Raw genomic sequence first — 22,015 nt, 5'->3', positions numbered from 1 at the left:
CTATCCTACTCGCATGAACCAGAGGCAGCTGCGACCAAGTCACGTTTTCACAGCTGCATCTCCCATTTGTTCGCCCATGCAGACACAGGGCTGCGGCGTATATTCCCTTTTCCAGTAGCTCCCATATAAGTCTATGGGACTGGCCAGCATATTCCGGCAAAAGAGCAGCCAGACGGAATGCGCATCATGTGCGCTATTTTTTCCAGATGGCCAATTTTACGCACCAGAAAAAAAGTTATTTTTTTAAATTGTCCATCAGAACAAGTTGATTGGAATCCAATGCTTTAGATGGTCCCAATTTTCAGCCGGTGTTTTGTTGCAGAAAAATAGTCACAATAAAACATTTATGTTAATAAAGCCTTAATTTGTAAGTTTCTATAAGTGTCATCATTCACCTTATAATCATGACATATTTACCACAGTCAATACTACTGGACAGTGCGAGGGTGAGTAAGGGCACATACTGATGACAAGGAGAATGTTATCACCCAACTGCCAATTTATTCGTAGTTTTTCAGGAGGAACAATTCAGGAAAGACACAATGAGTTTTAAGAAAATATGCTCAAGAATTATTATTTTATAAAATATGCAAGTATTTACTAAAACAGTCATATCGGGATAGCTGACAGGTCTTCTTTAAAAGGGGTTGTCCCACTTCTAGCTGTTTTACTGCAGGAAGCAGACAGCTCTGTACATTTTGCAGTGGCCCAGGTTGGTACTGCAGGCTGAGTCCTATTGAAATACACAGGACTAAGCTTGTAGTACCAATCCTGGCCACTGTGCAATGTATAGAGCTGTCTGGTCGCTGCAGCAAACCAGCTAGAGGTGGGACAGCCTCTTTAAGCCAGGAGTTTTTCTACATTCTACTAGTGTATCAACCAGACAAAAAGAGTTTGAGATGTGTGATCTCTTTAAGGAATAATACATTTTTATTAGAATTACTGTACTTTTAGCCAAGCTTTCCAACAGCAGACAACATTAAATGGCTATGGAATTTCAAAGATTGCATCATTATTGGATATGAATATTATACCAATTATTATAGCAATATTAAAAGCGAATGACTATACAAGGAAATAAAGGAAAGAAAGCAGTGAGAAGCCTAGACTGCTTGTACTCAGCAGTGATGCATGGTTCAAAAGTTATTGTGTTTAGAAAGCCGTCATGAATTGCAAGTTTCTGTCATAACTTTTATGTGATATTATGTTTAGAAATCACTAAGCCTAATGGACATAAAAAAGGGATTCCAGACTTACGTGCAGGCTTTCCACGAGAATTTTATATTAGCAACTGGAAAAAAAATGTGCAAAATGTGGCTTTGGACCAAAATTACTGTGCATGGGCAAATGTGTTGAGGAGTGTTGACTCAACTGAGTCAGCACTATGTCTAATAAACCACTCCGTGTAAGCCTAATGATAGGATTCATGACATTAGTAGGAAGTGGAATTACTCATTTATATACATATGTATCCACCCCTACAACCCAGCAACAACTGGATGACCTCATATAGACTCATAGTGTACACATCGTCCGACAAGATAATGCAAAATCAGGTTTCTTTTAAAGCAGGTCATGTCACATTACTCATCTTGGGATATATTGAAACACCAATAGAGGCAACTCATAACCAACTTTTCAAGCCTACTGTTATATAGCAATATCAGGATACATCCAAATCAATTGGAAAAATCACAGCTGACCCACCACTTAACACTATTGAATGCTGCTACAGGCAGCCACTATTGCAGAATGACGCAGCTATATGCTATGTGTTGGGTAGCCCTATCCCCCACATAGGTAAGAATATTTATAGTTTTTACTTTTGTAAGATAGTGCAATGGTACGTTACACCGAGTTTTAATAGTTTTTTTATCCCGCATGTATGCTCACCAATGGAATTTAGTGCTAGCCTATGATACATTAGTTATCATTAATGAAGTTATTCCCTAACTTTGACATTGTCTTACACCAGAAGAGGTCAGTGTTGCCCTTGAACACCAAAACCAAAACTATTTCTAACTTCTAGTAAAAAGCCATATAATCAGCAAAAAATATTTTTTAAAAGCTGCTTACGATGAAATAGTATACAGCTAGAATATAAAATGTATCTAAGGCCCCCTGTCCACGCCACGGAGGAGCAGGGGGGAGAGCTGTCAGGTCTCCGCACTGAGCCCATCTGACAGATAGGCTCACTGCAGAGAATCGCGGCAAATCGCGTCATGCCTCGATTTGAATCCAGCTAGTGGAGAATCGCTATGAATCTCCGCTCGTGGACGTCGGGGCTGCGCTTTCCATAGCAATGTTGACATCTGAACCATGCGAACGGTCTGTGATTTAAAAAAGGTGCCGTAAAGCAATCAGAAATCTATATCATATTCACTATAATAGGTTTGTGCATGTGCTTACATCTAGCTTGCAATCACACATAATTACAACCCCTGGAAAAAAATATGGAATCATCACATTTAGGGCTCTTTAACACGAGCATACGCGTTTTTACATTCTCTCGTCCGTGCCGTAAATTCACATAAATGGATGATTTTCCGCGATCACGGCTAGAGATAATTCGTGTTTTTTCATCCATTCACACGACCATGAGCAATGTTTTTCCTCAAAAAAAAATACACCATACCCCAGAAATCCCTAGCTTGGCATAAATACTCTGGATGCCTTCAAACGCCTAAATAGAGGGACTTGTAAGCTTTTCGCAGCGTTGGACGCTGCTAAACTGCCTCCCCCTCCCTTTTGTTTCCAGCTCCCGTTGGAGTCTATGGAAGCCACTGCCATATATCATTCAAAAGATTGACCCAGAACTATCTTTTTAGCCACTGTATAAGCATCAGTGCGTATTTTGGTCGCTATGTACCATTTTGTATGGTGCAATGTTTTTATGCGTTGTATATTTGCCCGTGTGAACTAATACATTGTAAACTAATGCCTCAGATGGTTGCGTATATCGGCCAAATGCGCCATATATTTGCTTGTGTGAATCAAGCCTGAGACAAAGTTCACTCATCTTTATTTTGTAGCACATACACAAATCACACATGACACAAACCACCCCTTGTTTAATAACTGTGTACTCTGGCTTCATAAAACATAAATTAGAATTATTTTATTAAATGACATTTCTTTTCCTAGATCAAATAGAGGAAAAATTCTAGAATCAATTAAAAAAATTCCAATATTAGTACTATGTAGCTTTTTCTGACGACTTGGGACATCTTAGAGGAGAGGATATCACTAACGTCACTAATGATAAAGTGACATTCTATATCAAGCTGGTTCCAAATTTCTAGCAGAGCCGTTCACAGATCATTCTGCGGGATTGAGCCTTGTCATGGACCGATTTTTTTTTTGTTTCCACCATACGTTTTCAATTAGACTGAGATGTGGATCATTTACTTGATATGTCGTTGAGTTGATAGTCTGTCCCGAAGAAAAGTTTTAACACTTTTACTTCTGTGGCAAGACCTTCTTTTAGCCGAGTCGATTCTTGTTTCTATGAGCAGGAGACGTTCCCACCAGCTCTTTCACTCTCATGCAGCCTGTTTACACAGGCAATTCATCGTTGACTCATTAAATGAGAATTGTTTAGTATCGTTCAGTCTTTAGGCCCATTTACACAAGCCGATGATCGCTAAAAAAAATTGCTAATTGGCGATAGTTTTAGCGATAATCAGTGCGTGTAAATGTGCGCCCATCGTCTGCTTTCGGGCACTGCTGGCTGATCATTAAATTCAGTTCAACCTAAAAATTGTCCTTCACTTTTATCAGTAGTTCTCCACTGGGAAGTGCTGATAGCATTGTTTCGCAGTGGAGAACAAAGGATCTGAGCACAGATAATAGCCTTGGGCTATTAGCTGAGTTCAGGGAAGGCTTCGTTTGCATACCTAATTGGTATTTAAGTAGGTGAGCAGCTACTTAAATACCAATGATCGCATACCAATTATTTATGCAAAATGATCGCTCAAAGAGGTCACTCAAACTGTCATTTGAGCGATCTTTGAGCAATCATCTGCCTGTGTAAACCAGCCTTTTCCCATAATGCATGTGAAAGACTAAACGGGCCCTGTTTATCCCCTTAGTGACAAAGCCTGTTTGCGCCTTAATGACCCAGCCAAATTTTGGAAATCTGACGTGTCCCTTTAACATGGAATAACACCGTTAAGGTTTTGCATATCCAAATGATTCTGACATTGTTTATTCGTCATATATTGTACTTCATTTAGGCGATAAAAATAGACCGATAGAATTTGTGTTTATTTATTAAATGCATCAAAATTGGGAAAATTTTGAAAAAAATCCTAATTTTTCACATTTCCAACTGCAAAATCTCAAATATGTGCAAACATAATATAGAAATTTATGATGAGATATATATTTCCAACTGTTTACTTTATTTTGGGCGCACATTGGAAAAACTGACGTTTTTTTTTTAACCATTTAGAAGACGTATACATTTAACATTGATTATTAACATTTTGAGGAACACTTTGTTTTCCTGCACCAAGCCAAGATTGGAAAGTCTCATAGGTGTCAGAATGATAGATACCCCCACAAATGGCCACATTTTAAAAACTACACCCTTTAATGTATTCACTGAGGGGTGTCATGAGTATTTTGACCCCACAGTTTCTTTTCAATTTAGAGGAGAAAAAATAAAATTTCATATTTTTTCAAATATGTAATTTTAAAGACTGGATTTCTTTCTATAGTGCACATGAAAATGAGGATTTGCACCCCAAAATGCATACCCCTGTTTGACCTGTGTTCAGAAACATACCCATTGTGGCCCTAATCTTATGTCCGTATGTACAACGGGGCCCACACCGAAAGGAGCAGCCAGTGGCTTTCAGATCAGACATTTTGCTTGAAGGCGTTTTAGACCCCAATGCACACTTGTAGAGCCCCACAGCAGCCAAAACGACAGTTTCAGCTGAGCTAAAACTTTTATTTATTTTACATTAAGTTTAATGTGATCACCAGTATCCAGTGAATACTGGTGATCGCGTGACCGGGAAGGGGGGTCCCGTGGTCCGGGATGACAGCTCCAGGATGTCTGCTACCTCTGACAACCGACAAACCAACAACATGGAGCTGTCACATCCAGAGACTGAAGGGCTTTAATCCCCAGAGTACGCATGTTTTTACGTCCTCTGGGAATAAAGTCCAGCAGGCCACAACGTAAAAAGGCAATGGGCTGGTCACTAAGGGGTTAAACAAAACAACAAGTGAATGACCCAACAATTACTTCTATGCCTCCATAAAACGAATGATAAACAAAAAGGGAACGATTCTTGTTCATCGTTTGGCCGCTGGCTGTGTTTATATAGAAAGATCATCATTCACCTTCACTTGTTTGAACGATTTTTTTAAACATACGTGTTCTGTCTAAAAACACCCTTACTTTCAGCACCAGACCTATTTTCTACCAATTCAATGAGGAAAAGTTCTGCGGCCATCTGCACACTGACTGTTGAGGTAATGATTGCTATCTAAATATGATATGGTAAAACCATATCATAAATAAGTGGGGAAATTTGACTATTTCCTTCAGGCATTCATCTTTAGATATTTCATTAGAACCAAACGTTTCAGCATGCTCTCCTTGACTAATGTAGATTCATGATTAATCACTGAATATCACAATCATTCGCACCCCATGGTCGCTTCTCTTCAGCCTACTGTGGCTTTATTTTCTTCTTTTTAGCTGTTCATGTTATTAAATTTAATTTCATTCAGGCAATTTGTTAAAATCCTGTCAAACACTGATTATTTCCACCCCTTATGTAATTTAAAAAAAAGTCTCCCGAACTCAAAGAATCCGTCTGAGACAATGTTAAAGAGAATGGTACAACACTTACTTGGACAGGGAAAGTTGCGCTGATTCCTGTCAAGACGGAAGACCAGAAGTGACGGTGATGTGCACTACATCCTTGGATCGACAACAAAGGGGTCTGTATTCCTATTGGACCCCCTGTCCAAGTAATTGTTGGTCCATTTTTTCTATCATTGTCTCTCAGACGGATTCTTTGAGCATGGGAGCCTTTTTTATTTACATATTTTGTTTTTACGTTTGTTATTCCGAGACTCCTCGAGATTCTTGACTCCTCCCTGGTTGATGCTCTCCCTACTTGTGGATGTTTTGGTTAATAAAGTGTCTTGTCTGTTCTTTGAATTAGACCTACAGGGACTACAGGTGTGACAGCTGGCCTTATCCTTAGACTTAGCTGTCTACACCAGGTGAGTCCTCCATATTCCTTTTTACACATCTATTGTCATTTCACCGATCCCTTTTTTTCTGAGGAGCTGTCCTTGTAACCAGTTTTCTATTTCCACCCCTTTGCTTTGTTGGACATTTTCTATTTTTAAAGCATATTGCTTTGAGTTTTCTATCCTGATTAGAGATGAGTGAGTATACTTGCTAAGGGCAATTGCTCGATCGAGCATTGCCCTTAGCGTGTACCTGCCCGCTCGGAAGCAAAGATTCGGCTGCCGGCGGCGGGCGGGGAGCTGCGGGGGAGAGCGGGGAGGAACGGAGGGGAGATCTGTCTCGCCCTCTCCCCCCCCCCCCCCCCCGCTCCCCCCTGCTGACTGCCGCAACTCACCTGTCACCCGCACCGGCAGCCGAACCTTTTCTCCCGAGCGGGGAGGTACTCGCTAAGGACAATGCTCGATCGAGCAATTGTCCTTAGCGAGTATACTCGCTCATCTCTAATCCTGATGCTTTGACATCTGCCTTGGTTTGCCTGCATATGTCTTTCTTTTATATCCTTCCCATTTTGATTGTATTTGCACCAAATTTACACATGACTGAGTGAGAACAAACATCTTTTGCTACACTTAGTCTTGGATTTCCATCTTGAAGTAGTTTTATAATCATTCCCACTTGGTTGACGACTCCCTTGTTGGCACCACGTTTTCTTTCAGTTAGCCAAGTCCAGCACCTCATTACGGTCTGTAAGCACTACTGTTTAACTTCAGACTTATTTGCAACTGTTAAACTTCTGCTGGTATTGCATTTGTCTTACAAGGTGATTTCATAATTTATCCTTAACATGGAGTGGGAGTGATTCCGTACTTTTTCCCTCAACTTTATTCAGAAAAACATGTCACTAATTCAAATAATTAACTCTTTTGTTTGAGGCATGTTTCCCGAAGTCAGAGAGTTAAATTATTAAACATTGTTTTATGTCATATATTTGATTTATGTATTTGCTGCAAAGTAAAATAACTGGGTGACCATCCTATAACGCTGGCTTCACGTGAGCGTTTGTGGATTTGTGAGCGCATGAGCATAGTGTTTTTGCAGAATAAACTATGCTTGTTTTGCACAAGTATTTTATTCTACTTTTTGCACCCACAAGACATGTTCATTTGCAGGTGGCAAACAAGGACACACTGATTGAATTGGCTTATTAGTTTTAATGCGTTCCAGGTTTGTTCTTTTTCCAGTGGAATTACGCAGTGTTTCACACATCTCCTTGCATATTGCACATGCATTTGCTCACCCCCCATTGACTTTAATAGGGACCTTTGGTGTGCAAATATGCAGAAGTATAGAACATGTTCCATTTCGTTTTTCACTACTGAAATTTGCTCATGACATATTGAAATGGGAAAAAAAAAACTATGAAATCAATGGGTTCTATTCTCTATGTATTGTGCGGGCAAATATGTGCATATGTATGGTGATTCCATAATGTTTGCCCAAGGTTGTACAGCAGGTCCAGCACCAAAGAACAAGAAATCAATCACAGTTGGATATCTAGTTTTTATATCAATTTAATTCAGCGGTTAATTTCAGTTACTTTTCTACGCCAGTATAGCAGGAAGCATTGTCTGCCTAGCCGAGAACAATTGCTATCTCCTTCGAGAATAGGAACTTTATTACAAAATGTGCATCCTAGATATCACTTCCTGTTGAAAGTTCTCCTTTAAAAGGGGTGTCAGGTTTGAAAAGAAACACATATAAATACCCTATTATAGCGGAGATGTTACCCATTCAGGACCCTCATCTATCATCTGGAGGACACATATGTGCATATGGAATAGGCGGTGCTGCACGGAAACCGAACATGTGCCATTAGATTCATCTGCAAATTACTGTACATTTGCCTGCTGGTTGCCCTAGTAGTGGGATATCCCATGATAAACGTAGTTTTGGAGGAGCCTTATAATAAAAAGGGATAGTACCCCATCTTCAATGTATCATCAAAGTGTATACATTTTATAGATCTACCACTATAAATGCATTTCTAATGGGACTCAATACTGTAATTATCAATTTATAATGAACTAATGCTCATTTTAATTAACATTAGCTCGACATGACAGGATTACAAACACCCGGAGGCCTTTCTTTTTCGTTTGTGTATTTTATAGAAAGGAAATGGCAAGGTTTTTGCATATACATTTTAGATCACAACAGCAAAGAAGATGGTATAGCCCAAGTCCACTTCTAATGCAACCGGATATTAATATGTTGCTATTTTAAAAAAAAAAACACATTTCTTAAATGCCTCACATATCCAGGAGAAGGACTCCTGGGTGTATCCTAAATACAGTATACTCAGCTCCTGACAAGCATTTCATCTCCATTTATGTAGAGCTAGCCTAGTCACTGCAAAGAAACACAAGTTGGAAGATTCAATTGTTGAGTTATAGAATAGCAAAGTGATTGTTTTGTATTGATGATAATTAATTTACAGTAACCACAATAAGACTATTAAAGAAGCTTATTTCACTGTTGAGAAGCCCCAAAATGATGTGTTAAACCACCGACACTGCCCCGAGGTGGATGCATTGTATAGTAGCATCCATTTCATAAAGTCATTAATCACCATAATACATTAGTATTATAGTAGAGTGACAGGTCTGTATTCACTGGGATGAATAGGAGCTTAGAGCCGTGGTCTCACCCAACTGTCTAAACCTATATTGTTTTTTGGAGGATATGCACATATGCAAATTGATACAGTAATATTAAATATATACATAAGTACCTAAATTATTTTCAACTTTAAAGCAGAAGTCTAGACTCCCTCTTATTGGGGATTATTTGGCTCATGATTTACGACCATTCTATAGTAGCTATATAGAAAATCTCAATATACATTGATTTGGTAAAGTTGTGCTTGGCTTGTGTTTACATACAGCAGCCAGCCTTAAAGGGACAGTAACTTTTCAGACAACTTATGTTCATTTACTAGCTTCTATTAGTCTCATCATTTCTGTATTATACTTGCATTAAAAATGTTGTTGCTTTACCACTAAAAATCATGTTTGAAGTAGCTGCCACTAGGGGTCTCCCTTCCAGGATCTCTGCAATCTATTCTCTGCTATTAGGTACACAGCTTCCCTAGTAAAAAGAACACGAGGATGTTTCCACAGCAGGGAGAGGAACTATCTTTACAGGTGGCTCCCATGCACTCACAGTTTGCAGGCTGACACATCTGCAGACACTGTGATAACAATTTCCACAGGTCCTGCCTCTGCTGCTCTGACCGCATCTGTGCAAACATTATAGTGAGTTCACTAACCAATTAGCCAAAATGTCTCTGAATGCCTGGATTGTACTGGGAAAGCAAACATGAGGTGGTGAGTTCTCCTTCAATGGAAGTGTTCCAACAAAGGCTGGACAAATATCTGTCTGGGATGATTTAGTAAATCTTGCACTGAGCAGGGGGTTGGACCAGATGACCCTGGAGGTATGATTCTATGATTCATTCAGATACTGTCTCCCTGTTGATAGGACCAAAAGCAGTGCAATGCAGCATGGGAAGTAACAGCAAGAAGTGCAGGACAGTGAACTAATGGCAGAATGCTTGGCTTGCTACATGTTCCCTCCTTTAAAGTGGATTGCAAACATCAAAATAGCAGACAAATGGGGAAGTCCACCAGAAAATGAGAACTTACAGACATGAAATGGTGCAAACAGCAGCAAATGAGAGAAGGGTAAGGAAAACCTGGGGATATTGTAGAAAACTTGTTGAAAACTCAGGTATGATTTAACTAGCATAGCTGCAGTGGTAAATGGAAAGAGCAGCACCCTAGTCCATAGATGAGTAGAAAATGTGTTCATAGACCATCACACTATGTTTTCAACCTAAATTACCATACAGTTAAAAAGCAGCAAACACCAATAGAAATAGAAGTCAGGTCACTTACACACTATGCATCAGTATGCATCATTAGTCTAAGAAAAACGGGGGCTGTTCCACTAACCCCAGGCCAGCCTCCCTAGGTACCAGGCTGGCCATACTAGCGGCTGAGACCCCCTCTTCAACAAGCAACTGGGGACACTCAGGGACACACAGGGGCTGTTCCACTAACCCCAGGCTGGCCTCCCTAGGTACCCAGCCGGCCACATTAGCGGCTGAGACCCCCTCTTCACCAAGCAACGGGGGACATGCAAGTTTTAGGCTTCAGATTAGTCTTTAACATTATAGAATAGCTAATATACATATATACAACACATGGTTTGATATACAATACCATTACTGTGCTGCAGTATTTGATAATATAGAGTTAAATGGCAATATTAGACATGGCTGTAGCGATAAGAACAGAACAGCTTATTTTTAGATATGCTGGTCTGGTTCTGCATTCAGCCCAGATGATTGTGGTGTATGCTATAATGCAAAAGCCCTTTGGAATTCCTGATAAAAGTTAATGAGTCGCTTTGACTCAGTGTTTGTGTCACTTCTCATCTACAGTTTGACACATGAAAATGAAATGATGGGAACTATGACTGCATCGTTTTATCTAGTTTACTTTGCTGTAGCATATGGCTGACATATGCAATACATATATGCCAGCATTTCCTTATATCTAAAGAGGGGCACTTAAAGGGGTTTTCCAGGAAAAATACTATTGATGACCTATCCTCAGGATAGGTCATCAATAGTTGATCGGCAGGGAATCCCAGCCAATCAGCTTATTGATTGGGGTCCTCAGCCGATCATTTTTGATGACCTATCATGTGGCTAAGTCATTAATAGTATTTTTCCTGGAAAACCGCTTTAATACTACTGGGGTATAAGCTTTAGTCCGCTGATGCCTCTCAAGCAACTCGCTGAACTCCTATTACTATTGACGTGGCTGTAAAAGTATTTCTTGTGATGGGTTAGTCTGTAGGTAGCACTCTTTCTAAATTGGACATTCAGTTTATTATCAGCACATACTGTATTTTTGAGTGCTATCTGCCTACAAGGAAAAGTATTTAGGACTTTTCAAACCCTCTGAGACATCTTATCTTTTCTGTTAAGAACTGACACATTAATGGATTGGTGGTGTTGGATTATTTCTCTGATAATGTGTGCGAAGGACTTAAGGGCATCCAAGAGACATGGCTAAAATCCCTATGTCAATGGACATCTTCTCATACTATGACAGGGACTGGAAGGACTATTGCATTCATATTCTGTAGCAAACATAATACTTTAGACACACATGGAGGGACAAGAAAGCTTTTGTAGTCAGTGTACAGCTTGGACTGTATATCTGACCCATTAAGTTTGAGAAACTCCTTGAATCAATACTGTAATGTTAATACTTTGTCTAGTATCAATAATATTAATAAAGCGCTGTTGTAATTACTTTGAATATTTCAGTTAATCACACTAAATAGCAGGAAAATCTTTTCTAGTTTCTTTTTGTATAATTTAATGGGTACTGCTAAGATTAATCTACAGAAGGTATACTTAAGAATCATCCAAGGTTTGTCAAACAATCTCTTGACCCGATAAGGATGACATGTTTGACCAGAAGGGTAAGGTGTCATTGTGCTACTAAGGATAGGTGCTCACTAACCATGAATTTGAGTTTTCACTGAGAGGCTTTGGCACAACTTGCATCAGACAGCAGTTTCCCATCCATGATATTGACAAGAATAGGATATACAATGAGGTTTTTCACATGGACCATGGATCATAACGAAAGAAACTGCAGCAATTTCTGCAACAAATCTTCCATGTGTGAATACACCCTATTTATTATGCATCTAACTAGAGATGAGCGAGCATACTCGCTTAGGACAATTGCTTGATCGAGCATTTTCCTTAGCGAGTATCTCCCCGCTCGGGAGAAAAGGTTCGGCTGCCGGCGCGGGTGACAGGTGAGTTGCGGCAGTCAGCAGGGGGGATCGGGGGGGGGGGGGGGGGGAGAGGGAGAGAGAGAGATCTCCCCTCTGTTCCTCCCCGCTCTCCCTCGCAGCTCCCCGCCCTCCGCCCGCAGCTGAATCTTTGCTCCCAAGCGGGCAGGTACTCACTAAGGCCAATGCTCGTTCGAGCAATTGCCCTTAGCGAGTATACTCGCTCATCTGTACATCTAACCAAAAAGTTAAGATTGCACAGTGTAATCTGGTTGAAAAACAGCTGATCTGCCTAAAGTTCTTGAATTGTCCTTCATCATTACAAGTAATTTATTTAGATGGGACACGTTTAGAATTTGGCTTTATACCTACCACCTTATTATGGCTCCAAGGGAGATTCATATGTTAAGCGCAAAAATGAAACATGAACAATGTGAATGAAGCTTAATAAGAGACTTTAAGTATTCTTGAAAGATCGATCTGTTAAACTGGTGTGTTCTACAATAATGAACACTGCACAAGAATCCACCCTACATGCTTAACTCATTGGATGCCTGTTGATTGATAATATATAGAGAATTAAAAAGCCACTGTATATCATATACATTTATCAGCCATAACGTTAACTGCCAAAGCAGCTCTGACCCATTGAGGCATGTACTCCACAAGATCTCTGAAGGTACACTGTGGGACCTGCTACCAAGAAGATCCTTTAAGTCCTGTAAGTTGTGAGGTTAGATCACAAAGAAACTAAGTAAGACTGAGATCTGGGCAATTTGGGAGCCAAATCAACACCTTGACCTTGTTCCTCAAACCATTCCTGAACATTTTTTGTTGTTTTTCAGGTTGCTTTATCCTACTGAAATAGATCACTGCTATCCAACAATACCGCTGCCTTGAAGAGGAATACTTAGTCTGCAACAATGTTGATGTAGATGGAACATTTCAAATGCCAGGACACACGGTATTCAGCATGACATTGCCCATAGAATCACACTGCCTTGACTGGCTTGCCTTCTTTTAATAGTATATCATGGTGCCACTTCTTCCCCAGGTAACTGATAAACAGGAACAGCTCCTGCTTGGAAAGTATTGTTTTTTTGTTCTTTTTTCACATAGTGGAGCTAGGGCTTATTTTCGAGGTAGAGTTTATATATCAAGTCCCCCTTCTCCTAAAAATAAAGGTAGGGCTTATTTTAGGGCTGGGTCTTCGTTTCGGGGAAACATGGTATGATGCACTTTGTGTTTTGACCCCACTTCATGTTTTCTACTATAGTCAGCATTAACTTTTAAAGCACTTTGTTCTACAGTAGCTCTTCTGGGGTATCAGGTCAAGCAAATCAATGAACCATGAATTCCCATGACTGGTTCACCAGTTGCCTTTCCTTGGATCGCATTTGGTAGGTACTAACCAGTACAAGCCAGAAACAGCCTGCAAAATCTGCCATTTTGAAGATGCTTTGACTAATCATTAGGTTATCGCAATTTGGAATTCATCAAAGTCGTCAAGATCCTTACGCTTGGCGCTTTTACTTTCTTCTAATCCATCAACTCCAAGAACTGATTGTTCATTTGCTTCCCAATACATGTCCCCCTTTACCAAGTGCCAATGTCACAAGACAGTCAAATTTTATTTCTTTTACCAGTCGTTGATATTAATGTTATGACTAATCAGTGTCTACAACTCCATTGATAATGTTTTGAGAGATCATCACCAGCTTAATGGGGAATTGAAGTTTGCTTAATTGGTTGTCCTAATCATGGGTTATCCCACTCACAGTGCTATTTGCACATTGGCTCCATGCACTAACCATTCGCCCATGTAACCAATGTTTGTAGCAGTATTCCTTAGTGTTGTAATCTGAGGGCTAATAAGTAATTGCCACTAATTGGTAGCCCTGTATTCCTTTACATTCAAATCTAAATATACACTATATATTCAAATTATAACAGAGAAACAAAGAAAAACATAAAGGCAGCAACCATCAAATGTATCAAAGTGGAAATTAGGTGACATGGAATCAAAGGAAAATGACATTAGGATGGACATACTGAATATATCACACACACACACGATGTGTCCTAACCTTGGTTGCAAGTTGAAAATTGATGTACAACGTAAAATCAATAGCAGCTAAATTAAATGTTGGGGCTAGTCAATATTCATCTTCAAAGTTCAAAGTGCTATAATCCAAACTACATTTTATAGACTCATATGAAACTCCCCATTAAAAAGGGAATCTATTGTCTTGGAAAATTCAGCATTTGGAACTGTATAGCAATACGTACTCCACCTAATGCTGTTTACTTGAAAACGGAAAATATGGAGTATTACTAAGACCAGGCAAAAACAAGCAGAGAATCCTAATGGCAGATTTCCAATGAAGACCCCATATATTGTTCTATTAGTATATTTGATTGCAAGCTCTTTGAACTATTAGTGTCACCTACTACACAGTGGTATAGTTCCATGGAACACTATGCCCACAAGCTGAAAGGGTATAGAAATATGCACTATCCTACCAAAGGTAATTAGACACATGGGCAATGGAATTAAAAGTAGTATTTCCATATGTTATTACTTAGTGGGGCCTCCTTTGGCCCTATGGACATCGGATACTTTATGTGACATACTTTCTACTAATATCTGATACACTTCAGCTTGTATTTCCCTCCATTCATCCTGCAAACATCTGGTGAGTTCTCTCAAAAAAGATGGACGCTATTCATATTTACTGACCCAACATTCTAGTTCATCCCAAAAATGTTCAACAGGGTTCAGGTTGGGACTTTGTGCAGTCCAATCGTGGAACATCATTATCCTCAAACCACAGTAAAACTGCTTTTGGCGTGTAACAAGGATCATTGTCTTATTGGAAGTACTGCTGACCATACCCAGAGTATCGCCATGTTGCCAGGAACACATGTCTAAAATGTCATGGTGCACCTCTGTCTCATGGTTCTTGCCATTACAACCAAAGGACAGAGACCATGCCACATAAAACTTCCTCAGACCATAACAGAACCTCAGCCATATTTAACTGTCGGCCCAACACACTCTGGCAAAAGGCAATTGTTCTCTAGACATGCTCTACACCCAAGTCCATGCATCTGATTTGAAGTGATTTATCACTCTATAGAATGATCTTTCATTGCTTAACTGTCTAATAAGGACACCACTGTAGATGGGCAAATGCACCTTCTTTCAGATAACTCGCTGGACATTTGCAGAATGAATGGAGGGAAACATCAGTTGAAGAATATCAAACGTTAGTAGAAAGTATGCCACAGAGAGTATTCGATGTCAATAGGGCCAAAGGAGCCCCACTAATATTAACAGGTGTGAATTCCTTTTTAGAATAGTGGAAATGCACTTCTGGCAGTAGAGATAGTTGAATATTGGGTCAAAGTGTGTAGTGTGTTGGGCTAGCATAAGGTACTGTAAAGTTATATCACTTATACAGATGTAACAAAGCTTATAGTCACAACACATTATGAAAAAGTTCTATGCCAAAGTTTATTTGCTTTTAGCTTTATTTACAATGCGGGTGCCAATCATTTCTTACAGCTGACACCTGCAAGCAACAGCCACGATCAGCATGAACACTGATCACGGCTGTTAACCATTTAAATGCCACTGTCAGCTCTGACAGTGTCATTTAAAGTCCCTGATCAAAGTTCAGGGGTCCCAAACAGCTCTCCTGCGATGTGATCGTGAGGCACCCTTGGGTTTCAATGGCAGCCTCAGGCCTTCTCAAGGGCCCCAATGCTGCATGGCTGATTGTCTATGGTAGAATGCCTGTTAGATCGTGGTATAATGTAATACTATGGTATTACATTATGCCGCATGAGCGACCAAACAAACGCAAGTTTAAGTCCCCTGTGGGGAGAGAAAAAAAAATGTAAAAATGAGTAAAGCAAAAAAGTTTTCATTAGTTATTAGAATAAATAAAACAAAGTTAAAAACAAAAGCAATTTTCCCATATTTATAATAAAAAATCAAAACAATAATAAAGAAAAACATCTTTAGGATCACTGTGCCCATAAAAGTCAGATCTATCAAAGTAATGCATTATTTGTCCCGCATGGCAGACATCGTTAGAAGAAGAGACAAAACACCACCAGAACTGTGGTTTTTTTGGTCACTCAATGTCAAAAAATAAATAAAAAAAGCAATCAAAAAGTTGCATACACTAAAAAAATGATAACAATGGAAACAAGCCCTCACACAACTATGTCGACAGAAAAATAAAAAGGTCATGGAGGTCAGAAGATGGCGGCAGAAAATTATTTAATTTTTCCCTGAAGATTTTTGTTTTTTAAACGTGGTACAGCAAAAAAATCTATATGTTTGGTATTGTCATAATTGTACTGACCCACTGAATAAAGTTATCATGTCATGTGTAATGCAGAGTGTATACCGTAAAAACCAAGAGCCACCCAAAGATGACAGAATTGCATTTCTTTTCCATTTCACTTATCTTAATTTTAAAAAGTTTTCCAGTACAAATATGGTACATTAAATATTACTAATGAAAAATATAACTCACCCCCCCCCCCCCAAACAAGCTATCAGACAGTTATGTCGATGGATAAGTAAAAGAGTCATGATTTTTTCAAAGTGAGATGGAAAAATTGAAAATAGAAAAAAGGAATGGTGCTTAAGGGGTTAAATTGTATTCAAAGGTTCAAGACCTTATGAATGGGAGTGCGTTAACAGTAGGGATCAAAAGTCGTGATAAAACAGGAATCCATCTTATAACTTGGGTCATTAATAGATACTAAATGGGAGACATAAAACACATTTTCAGGAACAGCTATGTACACCTACCAGGAGTAGGCACAAATCCATAGGTTGTAATGGTCCACTTTATGGATGCATGCAACGGGAAGAATTTCCATAATCCACTGAATTCAGTCGGTAATGACAACTTTACAATCTTCTGTTAAGGTGCCTTTTCCAAGATAAAAGAAAAGGAACTTTGAAAGTATAGATGCCTGAAACTGAAGACATCCAGACACGGTCTCCAAAACCATTTATGAGCAGATGAATGTTACCAGACGCTGGAGTCCTTCAGACATTGTGCAGTAGACATCAATGGCGAAATTGAACTCATCTCATGGGTACTCCCATGTAACTGCTACTAGAGGAGGTAATGTCTAAGGGGTTGGGTTTCACTGAATGAGACAGCCTCTTAAGATTTAGGGTTAAAAAAAAAGGAGAGTGCATAGAAGGCATGTTCAATGGTCTATACCATACATCTGATGCGTTACAATATTTTACATTGTGACTGGTGGACAAACAACACTTATTTGTAAGAGCTAAAGTTAGATGTGTCCCTTCTATTACTATTCAACATCTTAAACACTCTTACTTGTCACAAACAAATGCCCAGAATAAGGAACCAACCAATTATCTTCATAGCCTACGTATGCCTATTTTATCACTTTCAAACAGAATGGATGTTCATTCCATGTTTTTGTTAATCTCCATTGAAGAAACCTCCTTATCTTGTCCCTGGGGGGCATTTGTCAAAGTAAAAGACTTTTCAACAGAATTTTCTGAGAATCTGGAATTATGTAAATAATTACATGACAAAATATTGCACGAGATGCCTCAATGAGCGATACTTTAAAGAAATTATAGATATGTCTATCCTTAACTCACTTTGAATTTAGTTAATTTATATAACTTGTCATCATGATACCAATTCAATACAGTCTTGCATCGTCCAGTAAAAAATAAATATATATTATATATACTTTTTTAACAATGGATCCAATGGGTGATGGATGGCTGATGAGTGGCATCTAACAGAGACATCTGTCACAGCCATCCAGTTAAAAACCATATATGTCAAATGCAGAGCCTACGGGTAATGGATGGCATCCATGGGATGTATTTTTTTATGTTTGATCAACATCTCACACCATACATCTCAAGAGATATGTTGAGTTTAGAGACAAATGAAGGAAAGACAAATCTGTAGGCAAAGGCAGTATTTAGGGCTCGTTCCAATACAGATCTATGAAACGTTGTGTTCCGTTAGTGAATTGTAAAGAGATTAGAAGAGCTAAAACAGTTGTCCATATAATCCCACGTTTAATCAGAAATGTACATGAGATGATTGTACATATTAATAGATCCTCCACTAATGTTTTCGTGCTTGGGGATGAGGGACAATCAGATTTATACATTGGATAATCCCTTAACACAAGTGTATGCAGCTACCAGCAGATAATCCAGACTAGACCAGTCATTTTATGGGCACACTATTTTCCAAAGCAGCTGAAACTACAAACAAAAAGGGTGTAGTAAACAAGTTCAAGCGGTAAGAACATCGATGAAGGGCTCAATCCAGCCGTACTCTCCTGTAGTTAGGAAGCCATCTATTTTTCCCTTTTTTAGACAAGAATTGGTGAAGTATGCTCCAAGGTATTTTTAACTGCTTCTGGATACAAGGTGATTAATCTCGCAGATCAAATTCTCCCGCGTCTAAACACAGGAGTCTCTTCAAACTAAATTATTAGTTTTAACATATTTTATAATGATGATAAAGCCCAATGAGCTGTAGACAAACTCAACTTGGTGACATATACTGTCTATATAGATTAGACTTTGACTATGTTGAGGATAACTCCAGCACTATTTATAAACAAGGTAAACCTTACATTAAACATAACATAGTAACATAGTATCGGTTATATCGGTTTAGATAGCATTGCCATTACACACTTTAATATACCTTACATAAACGGTATCAATTAGCATTTCATTGCAACACTGCTCTACATGATGACAAGCATGTCAGCATTAAGAATACTGTCATAAACACATCATGTACAGCGGATTCCTCGAACTATATAGTACAAGACCTGTTTCCTCTATACATTGATTTGAATTGAAAGAGCTCATGAAACCTATCAGGTCCTTGCTGACAGATGTTGTGTTATGCCTGGCAAAGTGAGGGTTAATAACTATTGGCAAGGTATACAGGGTTTAGTATGGGAACAATCCAATCCCCCAAGCTGTCTCTGTTACTCTTGTCTGCAACAGATTCATATTAAAAAAAAGTAAAAAGGACGCAGTGATATGTGCCTTTGGCATCAACAGAAGAGCTATTTGCAGGCATGTGTTGTATACAATAGGCACACTTGCTGAGCAGAATACTACGCCACAGTTCCCTTATTACAGAAATACACTCCAGACTGCCAGCATATTTGTTGTATATTATCCTTTCCTTTCATCTAACCCATAGCACCCCGAAGCCCAGGCTATTCCACATGTGTTGTAGACACTTTCAAACGCACTGCACCCCTAGATTGCCATGAATGTCTCCCTTCTAGAGAACATAAGAAATCAACATAAAGAACACCATTCAGTTGTATTTTTGCATTAAGCATTGATCCCCAAACCTGAATTACAAGTTTCTATTTGTCAAATGTGTACACTTGACATGTTTATATGATTATATAGTACAGGGACAGCATTACCTAGTTCTTGTTGTGTAGACTAATGCTGGCAGACTTTACATTGACTAATACGCCACGAGGTTTAACTTAATGCACTTTAATGCGTGAAAACACCCAACATTTATCCTGTAAGAAGTTACTTTTCGATCCACCAGCTTTGCAGGCTGAACGCTGGCAACTAAAGAAGATTACGGAAAGTAGGAACCACTTAATAGTCTACACTTCTTAACTCCTGAGGGAGATGTGATGTACAGGACTACTCTTTAATCTGTGACCTTATAACAGGGGACTCTAGTAAAACCATCTAGTGCATTATAATTAAGAGGGGAAAAAAAGTGGAAGCTGCACTTGCATGCAGACTTAAAGGGTTAATAATACATATAAATATTGCAGAAACAGCATAGACAGAAAGTCTATGCACCACACCTTCTTATTCATGGGACAGTTCTTAAAAATGTATGCAAGAAACCTACAATTTAATACTAGCTTAAAACACAATATGAGAAGAAATGGTGTTTAAAAAGGGGAAAAGGCACCTGCTGCAAAAAACAAAACGCGTTTTTACCAAGTCTGCTCATTTATATTATTTCGATTATTATGAAAATTAACTGGACTACACATGCAGCAAAGATGGGTTTGTTGCTACCTGTAAACTCTGGTACTTGAAGAATATAGAGTAGAATGACAAATACAGCTTTGCTACATCAGGATGTACAAGGAAAACCATCCAGTGCTACACAGAAAGGAATGTATAAAATGTTGTAATGTATCATCATTTCTGTTTCTAAATCTACTTGTAATAGGTAAAGCTAAAGACTGTGATCCGAAGACCCTCCATGAAAGCTTCAGGGTTAGGAGTGTCTGAACCTGAAAGAAGTGATGAAGCCAGGCTGAGCAGCCTACAGAATCAGTGCAGAAATGTAAAGTGACTTTTAGCATTCCCCATAGAAAAGTTTATGTAGTGAGTAATTCACTAATGAGAGACTGGAGCATGCTGGATGATCCTCACCTGTGCTTAGGTAGATCAGACAGTCACAAGGTAGCGAAATCCTGGATGATCCAGTTGTTTGGTAGTCTCTCGCAGTACAGTCCACAAAGTGCTTTGAAACCCAGCTGAGCCATTCACATGTCTGTCCTCTCATTCACTGGTTTCAGGAGTTGTGAGCTGGAGATCTAAGGCTGACTCATAAGGCAGGACTATGCTTCAAGGTCCTAGTGCCTTTCTGACATAAACCAGGTGTGTTTTACTTTCTTCCCTTTCTATTCCTCTCTGATCAGCCTAGTGCAGGAATACTCCAAATTTAATTTAGCAAATCTCTACGGAATGAAAATAGAAGTCAAACTCAAGGGTTTTGCACATAAACATTCAGATCTCGAACGCATCCTCTTCTCATCTGCAGAAGAACAGCTGATAATAACCCCCTATAGTGATGGCGGAGTTTAAACTGGGATTACGTCTGAACCTATCAGCTTCATCCCAGCAGTGGTGTTTTCAAATAATCGCTAGTCACAATGACTTAACCCTTCTGCTTCTGGAGGGGCTTATCAAGAATTATACAAGGGACAGTGAAATAACTATTCCTGAATGATTTTCTGCTGGTAGGTCAATGTGAGAATTATCCTTGAGGCCCCTGAGAGCAGATTTATTCTTAGTCCCAATATTTGGAAGTAACGTTAAAAAATTGCAATAATTTTTCTGCTTACGTTCAGCGAGCTACAGAGACGCGTTTCATATTTGTCATGATACTTTTTGGCTATGATTCATAATTCATTGGGTTGCACACATACTATTATATTTGTGCTATTAATGTCATTTACATTTGTGATGTATATTAAATGACTTTATTGACATCAGCATGTGATGGTTACTAATTGTTTATCATAATAAGAACATGATTCACCTTACCTTTCATCTATCACTAAGGTCTAAGTTTTGATTTGTTGTGTTCTGTTTCCTGTAGGAATAATGGAATCATGCTTGTATACTACTGTATATAATTGTATTGACACCAGGGCTCCTCTACAGGATGAGCAAATATCTACCCCATCGTTTGCAAGAAGCGATGACAATGGGTCTATGAGAGATCGCTCCTATAAAACCAACCTGATCAGCTTCTACAAGGAGGTTCTAGACTGGACCATGAAGAGTCATTGGGTCTTGTGTGTCCGGACTTTTTCAAAGTGTTTGATACTGTATATAAAATGAGAATGCTTGGTCTGGGCGAGGATGTGTGTAAGTGGGTAAGTAACTGGTCAGTGATAGAAAACAGGGTGGTTATAAATGGTACATAATCTTATGAGGTCACCGTTACAAGTGGGGTACCACAGGGGGGCAGTATTGGGCCCCATTCTTCTTAATATATTTATTAATGACCTGGTAGAAGGATTGCACAGTAAAATATCAATATTTTCAGATGACACAAAACTATGTTACATAATTAA

The 22,015-nt window shown here is 39.1% G+C and overlaps 1 protein-coding gene across 5 annotated transcripts in view; it reads right to left on the bottom strand.

Annotated features, from left to right (window-relative positions):
• Positions 1-20,911, bottom strand: part of NGF (nerve growth factor) — a 91,279-nt gene extending 70,368 nt beyond the window's left edge. For 2 of the 5 annotated variants that reach the window (XM_066600109.1, XM_066600110.1), the window contains exon 1: positions 20,583-20,911. In XM_066600109.1, coding sequence (XP_066456206.1) covers positions 20,583-20,715 — 133 coding nt within the window. In that variant the 5' untranslated portion in view covers positions 20,716-20,911. Of the gene's footprint in view, positions 1-16,931; positions 17,190-20,582 lie in introns of those variants that run through there. The other 3 variants (XM_066600113.1, XM_066600112.1, XM_066600115.1) reach the window with 3 other exon arrangements.
• Between the last annotated feature and the right edge of the window lie 1,104 nt (positions 20,912-22,015).

This window comes from Eleutherodactylus coqui, chromosome 4 (genome assembly GCF_035609145.1).
Source record: "Eleutherodactylus coqui strain aEleCoq1 chromosome 4, aEleCoq1.hap1, whole genome shotgun sequence".
Taxonomy (NCBI): domain Eukaryota; kingdom Metazoa; phylum Chordata; class Amphibia; order Anura; family Eleutherodactylidae; genus Eleutherodactylus; species Eleutherodactylus coqui.
The sequence above is the reverse complement of the archived record's forward strand: the minus strand, read 5'-3'. Positions and strand labels throughout refer to the sequence as shown.